This window comes from Macrotis lagotis, chromosome 3, assembly GCF_037893015.1.
Source record: "Macrotis lagotis isolate mMagLag1 chromosome 3, bilby.v1.9.chrom.fasta, whole genome shotgun sequence".
NCBI lineage: Eukaryota > Metazoa > Chordata > Mammalia > Peramelemorphia > Peramelidae > Macrotis > Macrotis lagotis.
In genome coordinates, this window is record NC_133660.1 from 9162032 (window position 1) to 9185832 (window position 23801).

The 23801-nt window shown below is 36.6% G+C and overlaps 1 protein-coding gene across 2 annotated transcripts in view; it reads left to right on the plus strand.

The window, feature by feature from the left end:
* The first annotated feature begins 598 nt into the window (after window positions 1-598).
* Window positions 599-23801, plus strand: part of C3H4orf17 (chromosome 3 C4orf17 homolog) — a 29064-nt gene continuing 5861 nt past the window's right edge. Inside the window, exons 1-5 of one of the 2 annotated variants that reach the window (XM_074228094.1) lie at window positions 599-853; window positions 4142-4364; window positions 10523-10702; window positions 15107-15162; window positions 16653-16781. In XM_074228094.1, the coding sequence (XP_074084195.1) occupies window positions 4244-4364; window positions 10523-10702; window positions 15107-15162; window positions 16653-16781 (486 nt within the window). In that variant the 5' untranslated portion in view covers window positions 599-853; window positions 4142-4243. The remainder of the gene's footprint in view (window positions 854-4141; window positions 4365-10522; window positions 10703-15106; window positions 15163-16652; window positions 16782-23801) is intronic. The other variant, XM_074228095.1, reaches the window with a different exon arrangement.

The window sequence follows — 23801 nt, forward strand, 5'->3', positions numbered from 1 at the left end:
TTATACTTTATTTTTCTTCCTTAAGGATATGATTTCTCTCTCATCACACTCAATTTGGAACAAGGTATACCATGGAAACAATGTAAAGACTGGCAGATTGCCTTCTGTGGGGGGGGAGTAAGATCAGGGGAAAAATTGTAAAACACAAAATAAAATCTTTTTTTAAAAAATAGAATATGGAGGTGGCTAGGTGGCGCAGTAGATAGAGCACTGGCCCTGGAGTCAGGAGTACCTGAGTTCAAATTTGACCTCAGACATTTAATAATTACCTAGCTGTGTGACCTTGAGCAAGCCATTTAACCCTGTTTGCCTTGCAAAAAAAACTAAAAAAAAAAAATAGAGAGTATGAATCTGAATGAGTTTCAAAAGAGTTGATACCTGGAGCCTCTTGCTCCAGGTGTCCAAGCTAAGGCCACCAAGGCCATGGTGACTACATCTGTTGTGCTCATCCATCAGGTCTTTCTCCAGCCATTTCTGGGGGCCTCTTTTACATAAGACCCAGTAGGCCAAGAAGACCACGCAGCACATCCCCTGTCTTAAATGACAGAGTTCTAAGAATGTGAAGAGGTTCTAAGTGTCTTCCCTAAAGAATGTTAGCTTGTCGCCAAGGTATCCTCTCCACTACAGAGCCAAACAGGCCTTAAGGAGAGAGAGCTGTGAGGGTAAATTTGAAGGAACAATTCATTTGGAGTGACCTTTGTTTCTCTGGAGCAGCAGCCTAGGGGCTGTCTGCCATTTAAAGGGCCTTGGTCCTGAAAGGCTCAAAGATTTAAGACACTCAATCTGTTTTCACAGAGTGACCAAAAGAGTAAGTCAAACTGGGATTCCTGTCTGCTTTCAGGACTATCCTCAGGTATTTCTGGAAACTTCTTTCCCATTTAAACTGTTTTGGAAATTATTTAGGTGCAGGTCAGTGGCTGATCTAGAGGGACAGATTTTATTCCAATGGAAAAGGGAGAAAAGTGAAACAGTTTCATCATAAGAGGGTAAGATGTGGTATCTATAGAACATATTTTAGTGGAAAGTGATTGTTTTTGTTTGTCCTTCATTCTCTTAAAGGACTATGACATTGGGGAAGTGATGTCATGACTTTCAAGATTTAAGTGAGGGAGGCTGTGAAAAGTTACCAGCCTCACTCTCTCCTCTGGAGCCATCTGGGTCCAGTGGTCAGATATAGATCAGGACTGGAGATAGCCCTGGATGCTGTGGGAGACTTCGGTCTTTTTAACCTAAGACCTTTACAGATCTCAGACTGAGGCAAGGCCTATTCAGTGATTAAGTCTAGGTAAGAGAAGAGGCAAAGAATGGACTCTGGTCAAAAAAAATCAATCTGGAAGGGGATGCCTCTCAGGATTTTGGGCCTAAACAGAAATAAATGCCATGAGCCAAATAATGACTAAGTGGGATTGGCATGGGACTGACCTATCATTATTATTGAGCAGTCTATCAATGAGAGTGATTTGGAGAAGGTAAACTCCAAGATATCTTACCAGGTTTGGGAAAGAGAATGTTTCTGATGGGAAGATCATCTCATACTCATTCTCTGTACAAATTGCACTTTGTTTGAACAATTCTCAAGATTCCCAAAGTTATCCATTTATCTTTGTAAACTATATAGAATTAAATTATAGATGAGTGGGAAAAAGCCACGCATAAGTCCCCACTACTCAACTTTTGGGGGTGGTCCAAAAAAGTCATTTGAGAGTGGGTTGTTTGGAATATAGGTGTATTTTCCCATAGAAAGAATGTCATCAATTTTTATCAGGTTCCCTAAATTCACAAAAGATTTTTGTCCATAAGAAATTTGAAACACAGAATTATTAATATTATTTAAAGTACAATTAACCACTAATTCTAACATTTCTATGGGGAAATGAATTTGAAGGTTCATCTGGTCCTGTCCTCTACAATAACAGAAGGTACTCTGTTGGAGTATATTTGGAAATATACTTTCATCAGGGAGAAGAAAAAGTAGTTTAAGTATTTCTGGGCACTGATAACCTATTAAACTTTCCGTGTTTGCATTAAAGATTCTTCTAAGACAATCACTCCCTAAGTGTTTTGAATTGAAAATCAATAGGCAGTTGCAAGTGGGGACAAGGAAGTAGACAGATTGATGAGAAACTGAAGACTGTCTTTCCTGTCCCAAGTTCATATCTATAGACTTTCATAGGATTGGGACTACAGCTACCACCTTCTAACACCTTCCATTTAATGTCTAGTCTTCTTAATATATCAAGTTAAAGGGGCAGTTAGGTGGTGCAGTGGATAGAGCACCTGCGCTGGAGTCAGGAGTACCTGAGTTCAAATGCGATCTCAAACATTTAATAATTACCTAGCTGTGTGGCCTTGGGCAAGCCACTTAACACCATTTGCCTTGCAAAAACTAAAAAAAAATCAAGTTAAAAGAGAGAGAGTAGATATCACAGATGCATCATCCCTCCTGGGCTCACTCTCCCAATCCACATTTCCAAGGGTAGGCTGGACTACCATATGGGTAACTGGTACTTTATGTTCTCAGAAGAACTACCATTAACTCTCCTGCAAAAGCAGGAGTGTGGTGGGAGTCAGAGAGCCCCTCCCAGGTCCTCCATTTAAAGAGGTTGCCCATCTCCTCACTTCCCACTCAACTTGCTTACCTCTGGACTTCATCATCCTGCAGGACAGCGCCCCCCCCCATTCCTCTGACTGGAGAAGTTAGGACCATGAAGAGCTCCTTCCAGATCCTCCATTTAAGGGGAGCGTCCAGGATCATCAGTTCATTTCCCAACTGGCTTCATTCCTCTGGACTTCCCACTCCCACAGGGGACCCCTTCCCAGCGCCCAGCCTCACTTTTCAGTTTCTTTTTACGTATACTGTCAGCTCCTAAAGGGCAGGGACTCACTTTTGTTTTTATATCTCTAGCTGTTAGACTGTGCCTAGCTCAGGATAGTTTAATAAAGGCTTGATTCCTTCCTTCCTACCTGTCAATCTCTCTGCAACAGAGAAGCAGGCTCATTTTCTGTCTTTTTGGCTGATCCTCTATCAAGACTTTTTACTTCCTCATCAAGAAGCTAACTCCCCACAGTTAATAGATGGTTTTAGTGGATTCTTTTATAGGATCCTGATGGTTTTCTGGATCTTCCTTGTCATTGTCCCAGACTCCTCTCTCTCTGCCTCTCCCTCTCCCTCTCCCTCTCCCTTCCCAGGATATATAAGCATAAAATGGACAGGGAAATCCACCTCTACCTACATCATTCTGATTGGTTTTCTCTTTCATAAGTCTGACTGACTCTAAACTGTAATGAGGGTCTAGGAGGGCATGTCAAATGTAAGCTTGCCAAAGACATTCATGAAGAACTCCTACAGGGAAATCACTGGCAAGGGGTCAAAAGAGATCATACAGGAACACTGAAGGTCTCTCTTAAGAACTTTGGAACTGGTAGTGCAGCATGGTAGATACTCACCTATTTGAAATAATTATTTTTGCTCATGGTTTGCTTATTTCCCATAAATTGACTAAAGTTAAAAATGTAGACTCCAACAAGATCATCAACTTGTACCTCCAGGTCCAAAGGACAAACATTATAGTGGTTACATAGGCAAACTTGTAATTATCTAAAAATTTAAATGTAATAGACCCCAAATGCTCATTTTATAAGGAAATAAATAAAAGACAGGGTACTTTAGTGGAAAGAACATTGAGCTTGTAGTTAGAAAGTATGGGCTTGGTTCTGGTGCTTCTATTTACTAGTTGGGTGAATTACTTTTATGGAACTTCATTTACTCATCCCTTAAGTGGGGACATCAGGATTCATCATCTTTCAAGTCAGAATAGTTATGTGAATTCAAAGGATCACAGATGTAGAGATTTGAAAGAGATCTCAGAAATCATTTGGTTCAACCTCTTCATTTTCTAACTAAGGATATTAAGGTCCATAGAGAAATTGAGTAATATGCCCAAAGTCACAGATAATATCCAGTAGAGGCAGAATTTGAACATGGGACCTTTATCTTTAGAGACAGTGTTCTTCCCACTAGATCCTTTCCTTCAGTGCCACAAAATCTGGGTAGCTAGCCATCGAATTTAAGAGAAGAAAATAATTATGATGTATCATATATCTCTTAGTAACAATGACTGGTATCACTTTGTGATTTCAGGATCTGGCTCATCTAACTTGGAAGGCCTTTCCCAGTGGGGCTGATCTAGGGTGTGTGGCCCCAGAAGTTTGGTGGTGACTTGGACAAGTAAAAGAGAATACCATGAACATCAACTTCAAATATCAGCCTGACTCATTAAAGGGCAATGATACTTTTTTCAGAAATACAAATTGTTTTCTAGTCAGACACACCCCCCATCCCCGGAGAGTCTGCCATATTAAAGGTAAGTTATTTAGCATCATGGAATCTCTACAAAGTGCTCATTTCAGCTGCCTCATAATTCTGAAGGCACAACTTGTTTTGCTGCTGGTGGTGGTGGTGGTACTATTGTTCGACCTTTGTTCTCTAAGAGGACCAGTGGCATCAGAAATTCACCCAAGTGAATTAAATTTAAGTAAGGAAGAGCTTTGCAAAGTCACCAATCTCATGCTCTCCTCAATTTGTTTGGGTTTTGAGGCTCTTCTGGATCCATCTGTGTCCAGTATATGGATCAAGATGATAGGAGATGGCCCTGGATGCAGTGGGAGACCTTGGTGTTTTTAAGCTAAGCTACACTTTTAATAGGGGTAACATTCATTCAGTGACCAATGCAAAGTAAGAAAAGAGGCCAAATATTGTTCTTTTACCTAGTCAGGAAAAAAAAAAAACCCAATCTGGTAAAGTTTCTAGCCAAAACAGAAACAATGGCTATCTGCACCATCAAAACCTAAACAATGACCAAGTGAGGCTTCTTGCTGTGACCTGTTGTTGGTCAGTCAGTAAGAGCCAAAGTGATTTGTATTTAAGGCATGGCCAAGTAACTCCATCTGAATCCTAATGGACATTATCAAAGTCTGGTTTTTCCAATGTTGCATTTCAAGAAATAATAAATGGAAGGGGAAGGAAGAGAAGGAAAGTAGGGGAGGGGAGGGGAGAGGAGAGGAGGGGAGGAGAGGGGAGGGGAGGGGAGGGGAGGGGAGGGGAGGGGAGGAGAGGAGGGGAGGGGAGGGGAGGAGAGGAGAGGAGAGGAGAAAGAAAGGGGAAAGGGGGAAAGGGGGGAAAGGGGAAAGAGGAAAGAAAGGAAAAAGGGAAGGAAAAAGGAAAAGAAAGGAAAAAGGAAGGGAGGTATATCATTGCTCAAGTGGAAGTAGCCATTTGGGTTCCCAGTGGTGCATCTACTCATAAAGTGTTATTTTGTCCTTCATTCTGGAAGAGGGCTAAGGCCATCAGGAAGATAATGTCTTGACTTGCAAGAGAACTGGATTTAAGTGAGGTAGGACTATGCAAAGTCACCAGCCTCACTCTCACCTCCATTTGTTTGAGTTTTGAGGTTCAGAATCAGTGTAAATAATAGTTTCTGTTTTGGTTAGAAACCTTGAGGGTCTTCCTCTCCCAGATGGATATAGTTTACTAGCACTCAATGAAAAATTAAGTGGTATGTTTCAAAAGGGATAGATAATTTTGATTTGACTTTAAAGACAAAAAAAAGCAATTAAATGCCAGCCACACTAAAGAAGAAATGTGAATATGAAACATGCAGTCAAGAAAACAGACCGATTTTCCTGGCTAAAATTAATATTTGGTCTAATTTGTTTCAATATGACAATATTCATTAGTTCCTAATATGTTGTAAGGGAAACACTTGGGGAACACAAGAGGTATGTACAAAGACTGGCATCAGTGATGAGCACTTGACCTGGACTGCTGACCCAAGTACCTTAACTTCTATGAACTTCAGCTTCCTCAAATAAAAAAAACAAGGTTCTAGTCTGAGATCTTTTCTAGGTCTAGGACTATGATACTATGATTCACAAAATCAAGCTGATGTCACCACCTACAATCACAACTCTTGCACTTAAGAGGCTATGCCTTAACCTGCTACATCAGTAAGAGGACTAAGGTCAATAGATATAAAGTCCAATCAAATCTCTACATTCTTTATATTATCTCAACATCAACCAATCTGCTATTTCACACTAGTCATAAAGTAAGATATATGTCACTAAGATATATAAAGTAAGATATATAGTCACTATGACTAATACCTGTGCCCTTTGACTTATATACTTCTCTAATGATTTCTATATTCATGCCTTCTCTCTCATATATGACTCAATCTTTACTGATTCTTTTTCTACAAAAGTGCAGACAATTCTCTCCAGTTCAAATAAAAAATTCAGATAAATTTCCTTGATTCTTCTTTCCTATTCAGTTATACTCTCCTCTTTTTTCTGTCTTTCATGACAATGCTTCTTGAAAAAGCTGTAAACCTCCAAAGTCCTGTTTCTAAATACCAATTTTTTCTTTTACCCCTTTTTATTTTCTGCCCCTACCATTCTATGAAAAGTAATTTTAATAATTACCAAGACCATCTCAATAGTTTTTATTCAACACTTAATTGATCTCTCTGGATTTTAAGATGCTACTGGAAAACTAACTTGGTTCAACGTCTCTGACCATTTCTTATCTTCCTTGTGAGATCCTCCTCCTCCTCCTACCTCTTTAAGGTAAAGGTTCTCAAGGTCCTTTTCTTGTCCTTTTTCTCTTCAGTCTCCAGGATCTCTTTAGACAATCCCCTTTCCTCTCATGCCTTCAATTTTCACCTCTTTTTAGGTCTGAGCTCTCTCTTAAGCTTTAGACTTAAATCTCCTACTACTTTAGAGGACATAGCTACCTGAATATCTCAATAGTAATTAATCTCAGCAATTGCCATACTCAGCTTATTCTCTCCCCCAAAACCTCATACTAGATTGTCACACCTAAGAGACACTTTAAAAGGGTGGTTTAATTGAAAGACCTGAGATCAAAGAAAGGGGAGGAAATTTTTCATTCCCCAAAACTCTGAACATTCTTTTGGCAATGGAGGCCCAAATGAAATAACATAAATCTGTGGTCAACTCAGCATCGTTCTGTGACTTCCTCTAGCACCACTCAGAAGCACATAAGTAGAACTGGAGGAATTGGATAGTATGGATAATCCAGGATTGGGATAGAATAAGAAGTGGTAGGATGAATTGGCAATGGATTCCAGGATAGAGGGCAGCAGAACGTTAAACTGGCTAACTGTGGGGTAGAGATTGGTGAGGGAGAAAAAAGAAGTGAGAGTAAGAGTGAAATTCAAACAGAGGCATCTACTGTAGTTGACCTTTCCAAGAGATTTCATCATCAAAGGAGGAGGATCTAAAGAAGGATAGCTATTAGGGATGGATAGATAAATTGAGTGAGACTTTTTTTGAGGATGGGGGAGACATGAGTATGTTTGTAGGCACCAGGGAAATAGTCAATAGACAGGGAAAGATTTAAGATAAATGAGAGAACGTGGCTGAGTTACCAGAGAACAAAGGATGGAATAAGATCACTTCTCCATGTTGAGGAGTTACCTTGGTAAGGTGAAGGGTCACCTCTTCAGGTGAAACTAGAAGGAGGAAATGATTGAAAAATTCTTCTGAGCTGTATGAGATATGGGGGAGGGGGAAGAGGGAAGAAGGAGCTTCTGTACAAATGCCCTCCACAATTTTTAGTGAAATATGAGATAAGATTCTAAGTTGAAAGAGTGAAGAAGGCAAACTGAGAGGCTCAAGGAGGAATGGAAAAGTTTGGAAAAGTCACTATGACAAGTGGGACAGTGAACTGTTTTAAAATCTGTGAAAAGATTGCCATGCTACAATGAAGGCCTGGTTGAGATTATGTAAAATAAATTTGGAGTGGAGTGGCTAATCCATAAAAAATAAATAATTATTATGCAACCATTCCATGTTTGCCTGAATTCCTAATTCATGCTAAGCACTAGAGATACATAAAGAACCAAAAGACAGCCCCTACCCTCTAGAAGCTACAAACTAATAAGGGAGCCAACAGTCAAACAAGAACATATAGGTAAGCCATATCCAGGATCAATAGGAAATAACTAATAGAGGGTAGGCAGTGGAAGAGCCTGGGTAAGGCATCTAGTTAAAGATGAAATTTTAAGTAAGGGATTCAGTAGATTTGGTAGATGGAGAGGAAGACAAGATGGAATTTCAAGAATGGGAGAGAGCCAGAGAAAATACCCAGAACAGAGTTAGAATATCGTGTTCATGGAATGGCCAGGAGCCCAGCGTCACAGCATCAAGAACTACAGAACTAGAGAAGATAGGCCTCTAGGAAGGGGTTTAGGGGAAAAGAATGTGAGTTGAGATCTTCAATAGGATAAAGGAGAATTGAACATAAGAAATTGGAAAGTTGGGGTATTTGATGGAGTATCAATAAGTATGCTGAAGTCCCCAAAAGCAAAAGGGCAGGAATTGGGAAGGAAAGAAAACTTGTGATCTAAGAATTGAATTCATTAAGGAAGGAAAGTGTTCCAAAGATTTGGAACCTTGCTTGGATGATAAATATACATTGGAATGAACTTTAAAGGAGAAAAGACTGAAAGACAGGAGTAGAAGAAGCTGTAGAAGCCCATCCTCATCATGACCAGTGAACTGGGGCAGAGGGAGGTTTTGAGTGAAAGTGTATCCAGTGTTGGACAGGGCAACCAGGGAAACTGGGTCACTAGGAAGGAATCAATTCTCAGCAAATATAATCAGATGAAGGGAGCAAGAGAGGAACAGGTTTAAGATGAAGATGAGTTTGTTACCTCTTAGAGCACAGCAAGCTCATCACAGAGAACCCAGGTTAGACTAGAACATTGGGGAAGAGGGCTTGAATTGAAGAGGGTGGGAATAAGGAAATAGGCAGGGAGGATGGAAAATGGGATTTGAACAATAGTAACCTGAACTGTTCAGATGACTGAGATATGGGTTAAGCTACCCTTAGCTTCAGAGCATAGCTTTAGCTTCTTACAGGACACAATTTCTTTCTTTTTCTTTTTTTTAGGACACAGTTTCAAGAGTATTAATTCGGAGTTTTCACACCTGGGTTTAAATTCTGGCTCTAATAGTCAATTCCCATAGATCCCCTATTTGGGGTTCACTTTTTTCTTTTATAAAATGAAGGTATTGGAATAATCTCTAAGATCTCTTCCAGCTCTGAATCTGTGATTTTTTTTTTCTTTTGGAGGCAATCAGGGTTAAAAGATTTAACCGGGTCATACAGTGTCTGAAGTCTGATTTGAACTTGTAATTTATGATCCTCCTAAAAAAGAAAGATTCCAAGTGCATCTCAGAATTCTTCAAGGATGAAGCTATGAGAACATTGCTACTTTAGTAGTCTAAAAACACTGTGCCTAGTCTTCATTTATGATGCATTGGCAGGTTAGTTGTAAGAAAATAATGCAGGCACTGTCTGCTATTTATCTTTGGGCCTCTAACATCTAGCACAACTCACAGCAAATAGTAATTGCTTAATAAATCCTTGTTGATTGGTTCATAGATTAGTTGATTGGTTGGTTGTATATATCCTCCAGACCTTCCTAGCTAACATTAGTCTGTGTAGTTGTCTAATTATTTTTTGTACAGATCTGATGATTTCTTTCATCTGAGGCAGTCCTCAAGTAAGTTTAGAGAATCATCACAAGGTTTGCCACAAGTAATGAAATATATCAGTCGCAACACCTCATTAAGAACATCAGCTAAGGAATAGAATGGATATGATCTGTGTTGGTGGAAGCAAAGAGTCACATAGGTACAAATTACATGGTAGAAGTAACCCATTGGATGGGTAGGGAAGACCTGAAATTAAATCTTCCCTCAGACACCTTTGTGTGACTCTGAGTCATTTAACCTCTGTATATCTGCATTTCCTCCTCTGTAAGATAATAATAATAATAGTACTTATTTCTCAGGGTTGTGGTGAAGACAAAAATAAGATTCCTAAAGTCCTCTGAAAACTATCATAATCATTAATAGTAATGTAATTGCTGTTATTGCTACTCTTGTTATTGAAATACAGAGTTTGCTCCTTCACTTAATCCTACGTTCTTTTCATTGTTTGTTTCTCTTGGAATATTGATTGTTTTGGTTCGAATATTGACATATGTCATTGCCCCCCCTAGAACTGTTATGTCTAACCCACTGTTGGGTCTGCATGCGACCCTCAAATCCCATATTTTATTATATTATTAGATATTATTATACTCATGGGAAATATGGATTGCATTGTAGCCATAAATATTAAAGTATATCTCTATATCTATATCTATATCTATATCTATATCTATATCTATATCTATATATCTATATATGTATGTATAGCTCTTGGGAAGTTTTTGTTGGGTGATACAGCCCAGAAGAACTAAAAGTCTGGACATCCATGCCCTAGCTTGGGGCCCATTCATACTTCCAAAGTGGCATTTAATACCCTCCCCTTTTAGTCATGAATGGGTATCGAACTCTATTGCCCTTGATGGGCAATGAGAGCCAGAAGAGCTAAAACACATCAAGTCCAACAAATGAGAAATTTGCTTCCCCCCCACTCATCCAGGTTTAAACAATATACCTATCTGTGCTGTGAATGATGAGAATGACTTCTTTAAAGCACTGTGTGATGTTAGCCACTTGAACCCCCCAGAGAAGGATATACCACTTCGCAAAGTCATCAACAACAGTGGCACTTTCCATAACCCAGGAGCCAACAAAATGATGTCCCCTAGACCTAATTCTGGTAAGTCATTAAAATTATGATCCTATAGTTTTATAATCAATAATAAAAGAGTTGAATTGAACAAAGAATAATCATTAAAGACTTGACACCACAAGTAATGGAACTCCAGAGAAAAAAGCAAATTTATTTTTGTATTTTTTCCAAGCTAGAATAAAACAGGCTCTATGAATATTGTCTCTTAAATCTAAGATTCAGTATATTCTTCAATGGCTAAGCCCCCAGTCCCACAGGAAATGATCTTCAGCTGCTATTAATAGAATATACTTCCTGAATGAGATATACATTTTCAGAGTATTTTAGAACACTTTCAGTTAATTTATGGATTTATTTTCCTTAAATATACTTATTTGCTACAAGGTGAGTTTTTATTCAGGGAAAGGAGATATTAAGGAGTACATGGGAGAAGAGGGATAGTGATACACAAGATAAAAATTAGAAGAATGGCAATGAAATATTTTTAAAATATACAAAAGAGCAGAAAGAAGTTCAAAAGGAAACACAGATCAGCATGGTAATGTTAGAATGTTAATTTGTAATTTTAATATATATTCTATTGATTGGATATTTAATGTATAATAATATATAATATTACATAAATCAAGATATTAATTTTAATATAGAGTTTTAAAAAACAAGCTATAGGTAATAGAACCATATAAAATTTTTATCTGCCTTGGTTTGATTAAGAAGATATTCATGTTTATTGTTGATTATGAAGTTCATAAGAGTAGAAAATTTTAAAATAATGACATGGAACATTATTGTTCTATTAGAAAGCAGGAAGGATGGGAATTCAGGGAAGCCTGGAAGGATTTCCATGAACTGATGCTCAGTGAGATGAGCAGAACCAGAAGAACATTGTACATCCTAACAGCAACATGGGGGTGATGATCAATCTTGAGGGACTTGCTCATTTCATCAGTGCAACAATCGGGCAATTTTAGGGTATCTGTGATGAAGAATACCATCTGTATCCAGAGAAAGAATTGTGGAGTTTGAACAAAGACTATTACCTTTAATTAAAAAAAAACCCATTATCTTATGTAATTCTGATATCTCTTATACTTTATTTTTCTTCCTTAAGGATATGATTTCTCTCATCACATTCAACTTAGATCAATGTATAGCATAGAAATAATGTAAAGACTAACACACAAAATTAGGGAGAAAATTTTAAATTCAAACTAAATAAAATCTTTCTTAAAAAATAATAGTAACATCAAGAAGTCCCCCAACCTGTTTACTCTTGTGTGATGTTGGCTACATCACTTAATCTCTCTCAGACTCAGCTTCTTCAGTTGTAAAAATGGAGTTGAACAAGATGGTCCCTGAGGTCCTATATCTATGATGCTATGGTTTTATAAACAATATTAAAATATTTTAATTGAATTAAGACTAGTTAGCTACATTGTTTTCCCATAAGCTCATTAACTTCTCAACAAAAAGGAAGAGGAGAGTGTTTGTGATAGGAATGTCTCCATCAGAGGCTGGCTCAGCGAGTTCTACAGGGGCCTCCTCTTTATCCTTTATCATTCTCCTCCTGCCTGTCTCTGACTTTCTAAACTTTAAAACTATGCCCCCACAAAGACTTTTCAGCTTCCTCTGAATGTAAGCTTTTGAGGGCAGAGGCTGTCTTTCCTTTTGCTTGTATTTGTGTCTCTAGTGATTAGCATAGTATCTCTCACATGGTAAGTATTTAATAGCTGTTTCCTCCCTGTCTCCTGACCTCCCTCCCTTCTTCTTTCCTTTTCTCTTCCTTCTTTCCTTTCCTCTTTTTTTCTTTCTTCCATTACTTCCTGTTTTCCTTCTTTCTTCCCTTCTTTCCTTTCTTCCTTCTTTCCTCCCTTTTCTTTCTTTCTTCCTCCCTCCCTCTCTCCTTCTTCCCTTCTTCTTCCTTCTTTCCTCCTTCCTTCCCTTCTTCCTGCTCCCTCCCTCCCTCTCTCCCTCCTTCCTTTCCTAGCTCCCTTTTTCTTCCTCCCTCGCTTCTTTCTGACCTTTCCATCCTTCTTCCCTCCCTCCTTTCTATTCCTTTCCTTCCTTCCCCCTCCTAGGGTGTTAAGCCTTCAGGAAGGAAATGACAAAACATGAGAAATGTCTCAACAATAACAGCCTGAGAAGAGCATCATTCATAGTGTCCTGGAGTCTTTGTAGATTCTTTAGAAACTTTAATTGTCTAATAATGGGTCAATTTAAAATTTAGCTAGATTAGTCCTCTGATTACACATCATCAATTTTCCACTTCACTTGATGCTTTTCCAGGTGAGGATGGGGTTGAGGTAACAAAACCTATTCTCTTTTTATAGACCTGAGGAATCTCACATCACTTGCACATCTCTGAAGAATGATTTGAGTAGAATTTCAGTATAGGGAATTGATAATATCTTAAGATTTTTGTATCGTGATTTCTAGATTGATTTCAACATTTAAATTTTCTTTTCCATTGTATTTGAAGCAGCCAGTTTACTTTATTGTTCTCAATTTCTATAAAGTGAAGGCACTAAAACTTTTAAGTTTCTGTTACCATCCTTTCCATCCAAAAATAAATTTATTTCCCCTAGGGTTTATGAAGCACTGTTGCCTGTGAGGTATTGTGGTAGAGTGCTGGAGATAGGAACCCAGCCTTCAAGATCCTACCATTCTACCAAGAGTTGGGGGGAGGGGGGGCAGTGAGTGGGGAGAGTAATATACATACAGATAAATAAATGTAAAATATATGCAAAAATGATTGGGAGGTACAAATAACCTGAGGGAATTAAGAAAGAGCCCTTAAAGTGGGGAGCACTTGAACTGAATCTTAAAGGGAGATATGGATTGCAAGAGGAGATGATTGAAGAACAGCTTGGGCATCAAATAGAAGTAGGAGATAGAATATTATATTTAAGGTACAGCAAATTGGACCACTCAGCTAGAATTTTGAGCTGGGGAAGTTGGTGATGTGAAAGTGTTCTAGACTGATAAAATGAAGTCGTATTGTAAAGGGCTTTGCAAGAAAACAATATACTCAATGACCACAACAACAGAAAAAATAAACACCAAAAAAAGTATATATATATATATATATATATATATATATATATATATATATATTGCAAAATCATAAAGAAGCAGCATATCAAAAGAAGAGAATAAGATGTCTCTACTTCATCCATTGGCAGTGGTAGGAACTTCACTAGTGCTGTGCACTGCACTAGTTTTCACACTTAGTTTTGATGTATTGATTAATTTGTACTGATTTTTCATCTTTCTCCTTTTTTATCTTTAAAAACACTATTCATTATATAGGATAGCTCCCTGAGAGTGGGATATTGGGAGAAATGTTGGTGACATAAATAACAAAATAAATAAAATTTAGTTCTTAAAAAAATAAAATCAAATTTCAAAACAGTGAATAAGGACTTGAATTAGGTAATAACCTTGGGAGTAGGGACAAAGAGACAAATGTGAGAGATAATGTAGAAAAAGAATTGTAATGGAATAATGAATGATAATTCCAATGATAATTCCAAGGTTCCACACCAGTATGATTAGAGGAATAGTAGTGTCCTTGGCAAAATTAGGGAAGTTAAGAGGAAGAAAGGATTTAGAAGGAAAGGCAATGAGTTTTGGATCTTGGGTACATTGAGTTTAAAATGTTTATGGGGCCACCAGAGGGAGATGTCAAAGAAGCAATTAGAGATATGGCACCAGAGTTTGGGAGACTTGAGGGAAGGTTATCAAGATTTGGGAGTCATCTGCTTAGGGATGTTAATCATAAAAGCCTGACAAGTTCATCAAAAGAGTATAGAAACAAAAGATGTACCCTGACACAATAAGAATTGGATACTGATAATGGAAGTATTTAACAATACATCACTTAACCTCCCTGAACTTTGGTTTTCTCATCTGTAAAATGAGAGGGTTGGATTACATCACCTGGGGTCCCCTCCCATCCAGTACTATGATCTTATATAAAGAAAACTGAAATGGAGCTATCAAATAGTAGGAAACAGTGTCATGGAAACTCAGGAAGGAAAGAATAGCTAGGAACAGTGCCAAAAGCAAGGCTAAAATTGGATTCAGCACTTATGCTTTCAACCTCAGAGAGAGCAGTTCAGTCACATAGTAAATTAGGAAGCCAGATTGTGACCTCTGGCTGAATACTAAATATAAACACATCAGTGGGGGCTCATGATGGGATTTTTAAGGGAGAAAATCCACAGAAAAACTTGATATTATTAGGGACCTACCTTGAGTACTAGAGAAGCCCAAGGTGCTACTTAAGAGAATCCACTGTAACCATAGCAACTGGGTACTTGATTCTGTAGTAGTTCATTTGCTGAGAAATGGAAAGGGATACCATGCCACATAAGAGCAAAATTTCTTTACAGTTTGACCTAAAACTGATTTATTTCAATTCAATTTCAGAGCCCTGTAAACCAGCAAAAGGCTTTTTTGATGAAGGGGTTTTAAAGGTCAGAAAGGTAAGAAAATATCACCAGCTATCTAATTCTCTCTGTGAACTATTAGCCTTTCATTTCCTCTCATGTACCTTTCTCATAACTTAACAGAGAAATAGATGAGGTCATAGTGATAATAAAAGTAACAGTTCCATGTTTAATTCTTTTATAAATTCACTCAATCAAGTCCACATAAGTAGTTAGCTCAAGGGTGGGTTTTAGGAACCCAAGTTGCCTACCATCTAGCCCAGTACTTCCATAACCAAACTACCATAGGGATGAAAACATCATTCCTATGAAAATTATTAATTTTGTAGGATAGCTCTCAATGTCTTATATCAACTAGGCATAGGAATTGCCCTGATAAAAACCAAAAAGATCATCATACATTTTAAACTCCATTCAACTAGACTCTCATCAACATTATTAAACAGGGAACATTTGCTCCAAAAACCTGGCCATTCAAATGAATTCAACATACAGCCATTAGGCTTTTCTGTCTTGTCAGGATGATCAAATGATTTGTCTGAGGGCATTGTAGTAGTTGAGTCATGGAAGTTGGGAAAAGCAGATAAGATTCCATACTTTCCTACAGAATACTGCTAGGGGCTCCTGCATTAGAGGAGACCTAGGGGCATCTGGAAGGAGTAAGACAGTATTTGAGCTTTGAGGACTGGAGAATAAGGGCAAAACGGGAGAGAGAAACAGCAAGGTATATTTGGAAACAACACCAGGTCCAGAGTCAGAGGACTCCATGGTCTGTCTCATTATCTACACATTCCCCACCTCACCCTTAACCCTCCAATGCCTACTTTTTCTTTTTTTTAAAATTTTTAAAGAAGTCTACTTTCTAATACATACTGGCTATGTGACTCTAAGCAAGTAACTTAGTGTTCTATACAACTTTCTAAGATCCGAACTTAAAGAAAAAGTACCAAATGGGATTGATAGGCGTTTTCTGATCCAGAAATTCTCCACATAGGTGACAACATAACTATAGTCCCTATTCCCTACTTTTCTTCATTTTCACAGTCTATTTCCATGGATCATTAATTCATTCTGCTGATTAGTGTTCCTTAGCTGCTTCCTGAAAATTAATTTGGTTCTTTTCTTGCATAAATGGTTATTGGTTTAGTAGATTCTTGTGTTTAAAAATAAGGAAACTTTAGTAATAATCATCACTACCACAATAAGAGTTAGCATGTTGTATAGCTCTTTTTGGTTTACAAAGCACTTTACAAATGTTAATTCATTTTATCTTCATAATAACTTTGGTAGGTACGTGCTACTATTATCTCTGTTTTACAGATGAGGAAACTGAGGCAGGCAGTGGACAAGTAACTTGTCAAGAGCCATACAGCTAGATTCTAACTCATATTTAAACCATGTGGCATTTATTCACTCAGCTAAGTGTATATGTATTCACACATGTATACATATTTTGTTTTCTTTAGCTTTTGCATGAATTCCAGTTGGAGGCAAAATGTAATGACAGTATTATATCTTTGATTTAGGATGAGCTCCAGGGCAGAAGTCAGATTTCATACCCAAAGACAACCCAAAGTTCTACAGTTCTTGAAGGTGTTAATGAAGCAAGAAGCAAGACAATTTGCATACCAAACTATCTGGATCAGGAAATAAAAGTAAGTTCCATATTTAACATTGTTAGTATAATCAAAGAAGACATAAATAAATCAATTATTCTATCAAGAGGCATTTGTTAGGTAACTGCTATTTTCCAGGTTCTATACAGGCCCTAAAGATACAAGGGACATATAGGACACTCTCTGACCTCAAAAATGGTCCACGTGTATTTATTCAGGAATATAAAAACTAGATATAAATACATATAAAATACAGGAAAAGATTCAAGAAGAAGTTTGAAGGAAATTAGAGATCAAAGAGGCAAAAATGAGGGGGATGTATATTCTAGGAGTCACAATATTCTAGTTGTGATTCTGTGATCTCTATCTTATATGGAAGGGGGGGTACTGCCCAAATGAGATGGAATGTCCACATGGGTTGGCCAAATGTCACTTGAGGGGTGGAAATGATAATCTCTACATCTATCCATGAAGGACTACTAGACTAGAATTATATTTAATGTTCAATTCAATATTGGGACCTACCAAGTGCCAGCTAGGAAATTCTGGAAATTAAAATTAAAATTAAATTAAAATTAAAATTAAAATTCTGGAAATTAAAAAAAAAAGAAAAAATGTCTCTGCCCTCAAGGAGCTTACAATCTAATGAAATGAGGGAAGATAATACCCAAAAGAAAGCTGAAGGGTAGGTAGAAAGGTGTGATGTTTGTGGAGAAGAAACTAAGAAGGGCCACCAATGGAAGATGAAGAGATACCCGGAAAGCTCTCCGGAAAAGAAGAACTTTAGGAGTAGTTTAATGCCATGCTCTCTCCAATTCGAGGGTAGAGATGTCTGAGGATGCTAAGGAAATGTTAGGCTTCAATCTGCATAATGATGCGATCTCAGGAGACTGGCTAATGCTGGGAGAAGCTAGATGTTCCTCAAGACAAAACAAGCAGAATTACTGACCGAACGTGAATTACTGTCCTAAAGTCACACTTTTTTAGGTTTAAGTCTCTTCATCATAGCTATCCCACATAAAGGGGAAAGAGTAAGCCCAGTTTATACCTTTCAGGCTTGACTCCTTCCCCACCAAAAGTCATACTAAAGATCATCACAAATCAGGAAAAGTGAAAATGCCTATCTTCTATTCGCAAGTAGCAAACAGAAATCATAGAAGTCTTGCATGTTAGGATATATCAGGAAACCAAGTCAATGAATTTTCCCGCTTAAAGTGACCGAGAAAGACAGTCTTACCACTACAAAGAGAGTAAAGGGAAAGGAAAAGGATCTATATATGCAAAAATAATAATAGCAGATTTTTTTGTGTGATAGCAAAGAAATGGAAATTGAGGTTATCTTTATCAATTAAGACAAAACTGAACAAAATGTAATAGATTGTCATGGAGTATAATTGTGCTATAAGAAATGATGGGGGGAATGATTTCTGAAAAAACCATGGCAAGATCTACATGAACTGATACAAAGTGAAGTGAGAAGAACTAAGAGATCATTGTGCACAGCAATAGCAATGTTGTAAGGTTGAACTGTGAAAGACTTGGCTACTCTCAATAATATAAAGATCCAAAACAATTCCAAAGTACCCTTGATGGAATAAAATACTGTTCACCTTCAGAAAGAAAACTGATGAATTCCGAATGCAAACTGAAGTATAATCTTCTCAATTAGCTTTTTCCCCCTTTTGTGATGTGGTTAATAAGAAAATATATTTTGTATGATTTCACACATAAAACTGATATCATATTTTTTGCTTTCTTAGAAGCAGGGGAGGAGTAGGAGGGAAAGAAAGAATCCAGAACTCAAAATTTTAAAAGAAAAGAATGTTAGAAATAAACACATTTTTTAAAACTTTTAAAAATCAAGTAAATCAATCAAATATGAAAAATAAGAAACTTAGACAAAACCTCTTAGTAGACTTAAAAAGTCATAATGATTTCCAAAAAAAAAAAGTTGGAATACTTTAAGATAATGGAAATTACTGTAAACTTAATTCTATTATTAGGGGACTAAAAAAAGAAACTGGGAATGCATATATCCATTTAAACAATAGATTTCTTATTCTATCATCTTGTCTACTTCATATAGTTTTCTGCTTCTGGGAAACATTTTTTTTTTGTTATTTCTGTGTCAAAAGGGTTCATCCTTGATGACTATTCACAAATTGGTCAGTTCAATGTTCTTTTTAAAAAAAATTTAAACCTTTTTATTTAAAGTTTTGAGTTCCAAATTCTATTATTCCCTCCCTTCCTCATTTAAATGGTAAACAATCAGATATAGATTATATATACATGGGCAATTATGTAAAACATTTATATATTAATCATTTTGGTACAAAATGACTCAAATAAAAAAGAAAATGAAAAATAGCATGCTTTAATACAAATGAATCAATGAGAATATCTTTTGAAAGTTTGGGGAAAAATTATTTTTAGTAGAAAAGATTCTTTTCTTTGTTTTCTACTAAAACATTACTGGGAAGGAAACAATTTAACATTAGAATAGCCTGAGGACCTGGAATAAGAAGTATTTCTTTAGCCATTTCCTAGCAGAAAAAAAAAAACAGACATCAGCAAGAGGTCATTTAAATAGATTAGAAGCTATTTGCAAGGATGCTGAGAAATGTATTTGTATTTGCCTCAGGGTCTCTACTTATTTTGTCCTTTCTTAATTCTCATTTCCTTGACTAAAGATAAAAGTTTTAGGTGTGGGAATTTCAGAGATTTTTCTTGCCATTGAAGGGCCAGATAGTAAAGAGTAAAGTTATGTCCCTTAAAGGAATACAATACTGCCTGTGGGTTGCTAATATTCCAAAAGAGGCTGGATATGAATCTAGTGAAGGTGGGGAACTAGGTGGAAAATATAACAATGAATGTCAATACCCACCCTCTGGAGAATCCTCAAAGGAGTTCATTTTCCTTTTTTCATTAATTTTTCAAAATGTGCTTGATATATTTTAAGGATATATCTGAAGTCAATAACAAATTTGTTTTAGGAATTTTTAACCTTTATTGGTTACCCTTTAAGATTTGTGCAATTTCATGATCAGAATACCAAATAATGGCCAGGGCTATTCAGTAGAATAAGTAATAGGATGACCATTTAGTTATTTAATATAGATTTAGACAGGCCAGTTCTGCTTGAAATTTATTCCCAATTATCCAAAAGATGCCTTAGAGAGTTCTGTTCTGGAAAAGAATGACTACTGACAACTAACAATTTTTGTGGTTGCTTTCAGGTTTCTCTTATTTTGAATGAGATGCCATAAACTATTCAGTTTTACACTAGATTTTTGAATTTCCATTCTGTAACATATCGAATTGCTAACTTGGATAGGAAAAGCAGGCTAGACACTTAGTAAACAGAAATAACAGACAGATAATTGAACTCAGGAGTTGGATCATGCAGGCTCAGCTAAGGTCACCAGAACTGTTGCATGAATTTTCTTATCAATTTGATAAATGAAAACAAGCCAGCATGAATCAGAAGACAGACTTTATTGAGATACCTCACCAGCAGCTGATAGAGAATGTATTATTCACAATTCAATCGGCAATATTTACACAAGATTTGAAACAACAACAAAAAAGATGACTGCTCATTACAACACAGCTGGTCACAGGAGAAAAAAGAAAATACTCTGCCTATTTTAACTACAAGAGACAATGTCAGGCCTAGAGTCTGGAAGATTCATCTTCAAGAATTCAAATCTGCCATCACAGATATATTAGTTGTGTGAACCAGAGCAAATCATTTAATTTAACCCTGTTTGCCTCAATTCCTCATCTACAAAATGAGCTGGAAAAGAAAATGGAAAATAGTTCCAGAACTTTTGCAAGAAAAACCTAAATAGGGTCCTAAAGAGTAGGACACAAGTGAAATTACTGAATGATGATAACAGGAGACAGACAAGAGAGGTGTCCTTGATGGTCTAGCTAGTTTCACTAACTCAGAGAGAATACCAACTAGACAGGGGAGAAGAGCACTTTAGAAGCTCTGGAGAGCCTGTTTCTTTCTTAAACCAATTAAGTCTTTTTTATATCAAGGAGAGGAAAAAAGAAGACCCTGAAGGACACAGCTGCTGCAGACTTCCTGCAGCTCCATCAGAGGTCTGAGAGTAAAATGAAGTAGTTCAGTTCTCCCAGATAATTACTTTCCATAATTCTCCCTTTGGCAGAAGACATTTTCTCCTTTCAAACAAAGAGGCACAATTTCTCATGTTCCATTGGGGCTTCTCCAGCTGCCTTTCCCCGACTCCTCCCTGGCATTGGAGCATCCAGAGACCAACCTGGACAGAAGTCTCCTCACCTTCCTGGTGAGGAAGTGTCTCCTCAAAGATTGGGGTACAAGTGTGAATGTAAATGGGCCAAATGTGCCCATAGAATGGAAGCCACAGGCAAACAAGTAGATGTCAACCATACAGGTGCATAAGCAAATGCTTGGACACCAGGGCTTGGACCCCACGCATCACCCAGCACAGCCAGGCAAGGAGAGATAAACCACATGCTTCAGCATAGCCCCAAGGAAATAGCCAAATGCCAATGCAGCACCAGGAAAGCCAGACCCCTTCAGCCTTCAGAAGCACCCTCAAACATGCAGGTCCCCCATGAGCCCCAATCAGTGCAGCACCAGATAAACAGCCAGCTGCAGACCTTGGCACAAGAAACCTGAGACAGTGACTTTTCCAACCCTGGAGCAGAACTCATAATTAAAAGAAGGGGGGAAATGTCAAAAAGATGTGTAAAAAACAACAAAAATAATTTGATCATAGAAAACTATTCTGGTGACAGGGAAGATAAAGACACAAACTCAGAAAAGGACTACAATGTCAAAACAGCTATGAGAAAAGTCCCAAAAGAAAATGGGAAGTGGTCTTAAGACCAGAAAGAACTCACAGAAATACTCAAAAAGGAACTTAAAAATCAAACAAAATAAAAGTAAAAATAGATCTAATTAAAAGAGACAAGGTATGCTAAAAGGTACCATAGATGAGGAAGTAATATTAATAACTAAACATATACACCAAATGGTAAAGCATCTAAATCCTTAAAGGAAAAATTAAATGAGTTATAGGAAGAAAGAGATAAAACTATACTAATACTAGTAAAACTATACTAGTAAGGAATCTCAATTTTCTCCTCTCGACTAAATAAATCTAACTACAAAATACACAAGAAAGAAGTTAAAGAGGTGAACAGAATTTTAGGAAAGTTAGATATGAGAGATCTCTGGAGAAAATTTAAAAGAAAAAGATAAAAACAATCAAAATGAAGAAAGGCAGAAATATTAAATGCATCCTTTTTCAGATCATGATGCAATAAAATTACATTTAATAAAGAATCATAGAAAGAAAGATTAAAAATTAATTGGAAATTAAATAATCTAATCCTAAAGAATGAATGGGTCAAAGAACAACTATAGAAAGACAGTGATGAGATAACAAATCAAAATTTATATGCAGTCAAAGCAGTACTTGGAAGAAAATTATAGTACTAAACACATCAATAAAATAAAAATGAAGAGAGAACAGATCAATTTATTGGGCGTGCAACCAAAAAAACCAAGAGAAAGAACAAATTAAAATCCACAAATAAACACCAAATTGGAAATCCTGAGAATCAAAGAAGAGATTGATAAAGTTGAAAATAAGAAAAAAAATAAAACTATGAGCTGTCTATGAAAAATAAAAAAGATAAACCATTGGTTAATTTGCTTTTTTAAAAAAAAAGAAAACCAAATTACTAGTATCAAAAAATGAAAAGCAAGTGTGAATTCACCATCAATGGAGAAATAGATTTGTGGTTCACTGCAATAGAGGAGATATAAGACACAGTAATCTGGTGTTTGATATACAAAAGATCCCAGTTTCTGGTATAAGAATTCATTATTTGATTAAAAAAAACTGTTGAGAAATCTGGAAAACAACATGGCAGAAACTAGGTATAGACCAATATTTTTCACTATATTCCAAGATAAGGTCAAAATGGGTTCATGACTTAGACATAAAGGGTAATAACATAAGCAACTTAGGAGAACAAGGAATAGTTTACCTGCCAGAACTATGAAGAAGGAAAGAATTTGACATAAACAAGAGCTAGAAGGCATTCCGAGATATAAAATGGATGATTTTGATTATGTTAAATTAAAAAGATTTTGTACAAAGCCAATACAACCAAGATTAGAAGGAAAACAGAAAGCTGGGAAACGATTTTTTCAGCATGTCTGAAAAAGGCCTCATTTCTCAAACATATTGAAAACAGTCAAATTTATAAGACTACAAGCTTTCTCCAATTGATAAATGGTCAAAGAATATGAACAGGTAGTTTTCAGAGAAAGAAATCAAAGTTATTTACAATCATAAAAAATGCTTAAATCACTATTGATGAGAGGAATATAAGTTAAAATAACACTGGGGTACCAGATTGGCTAATAATTCAGAAGAGGAAAATGATAAATGTTGCAGAAGGTGTGGGAAAATAAGGACTATACTGCATAGTTGGTGATGTTGAGAACTGATTCAACCATTCTAGAGAGCAATTTGAAATTATGTCAATCAAACTGTGCATACCTTTTGGAATTGGAAGTTGAGGGGATGTCTATAAATTGAGGTAAATGAATTTTAATTGTGCTATAAGAAATAATGAGCAGGCAGATTTCAGAAAAACCTGGAAAGACTTACATGGATTGATGCAAAGAGAAGTGAACAGAATCAGGAGAACATTGTACACAATAATAGCAACACTATGCAATAATCCACTATAATTGACTTAGCTCCTCTTAATAACACTATAGCCTAAGACAGTTCCAAAAGACTCATGATGGAAAATTCTATCCACATTCAGAGAAAGAACAGATGGAGTCTGAATGTAGATTGAATAATTCATTTTTTTCTTTTTGTTCTTTCTTTCACAAAATGACTAATAAGAAAATGTTTTACATGATTGCACATATATAACCTATATCAATCAAATTGCTTAGCATCTTAGAAGGGTGAAAATTTGGAACCCAAAATTTTATTTAAAAAAATATGAAAGTCAATTGTCCTTACATGTAATTGGAAA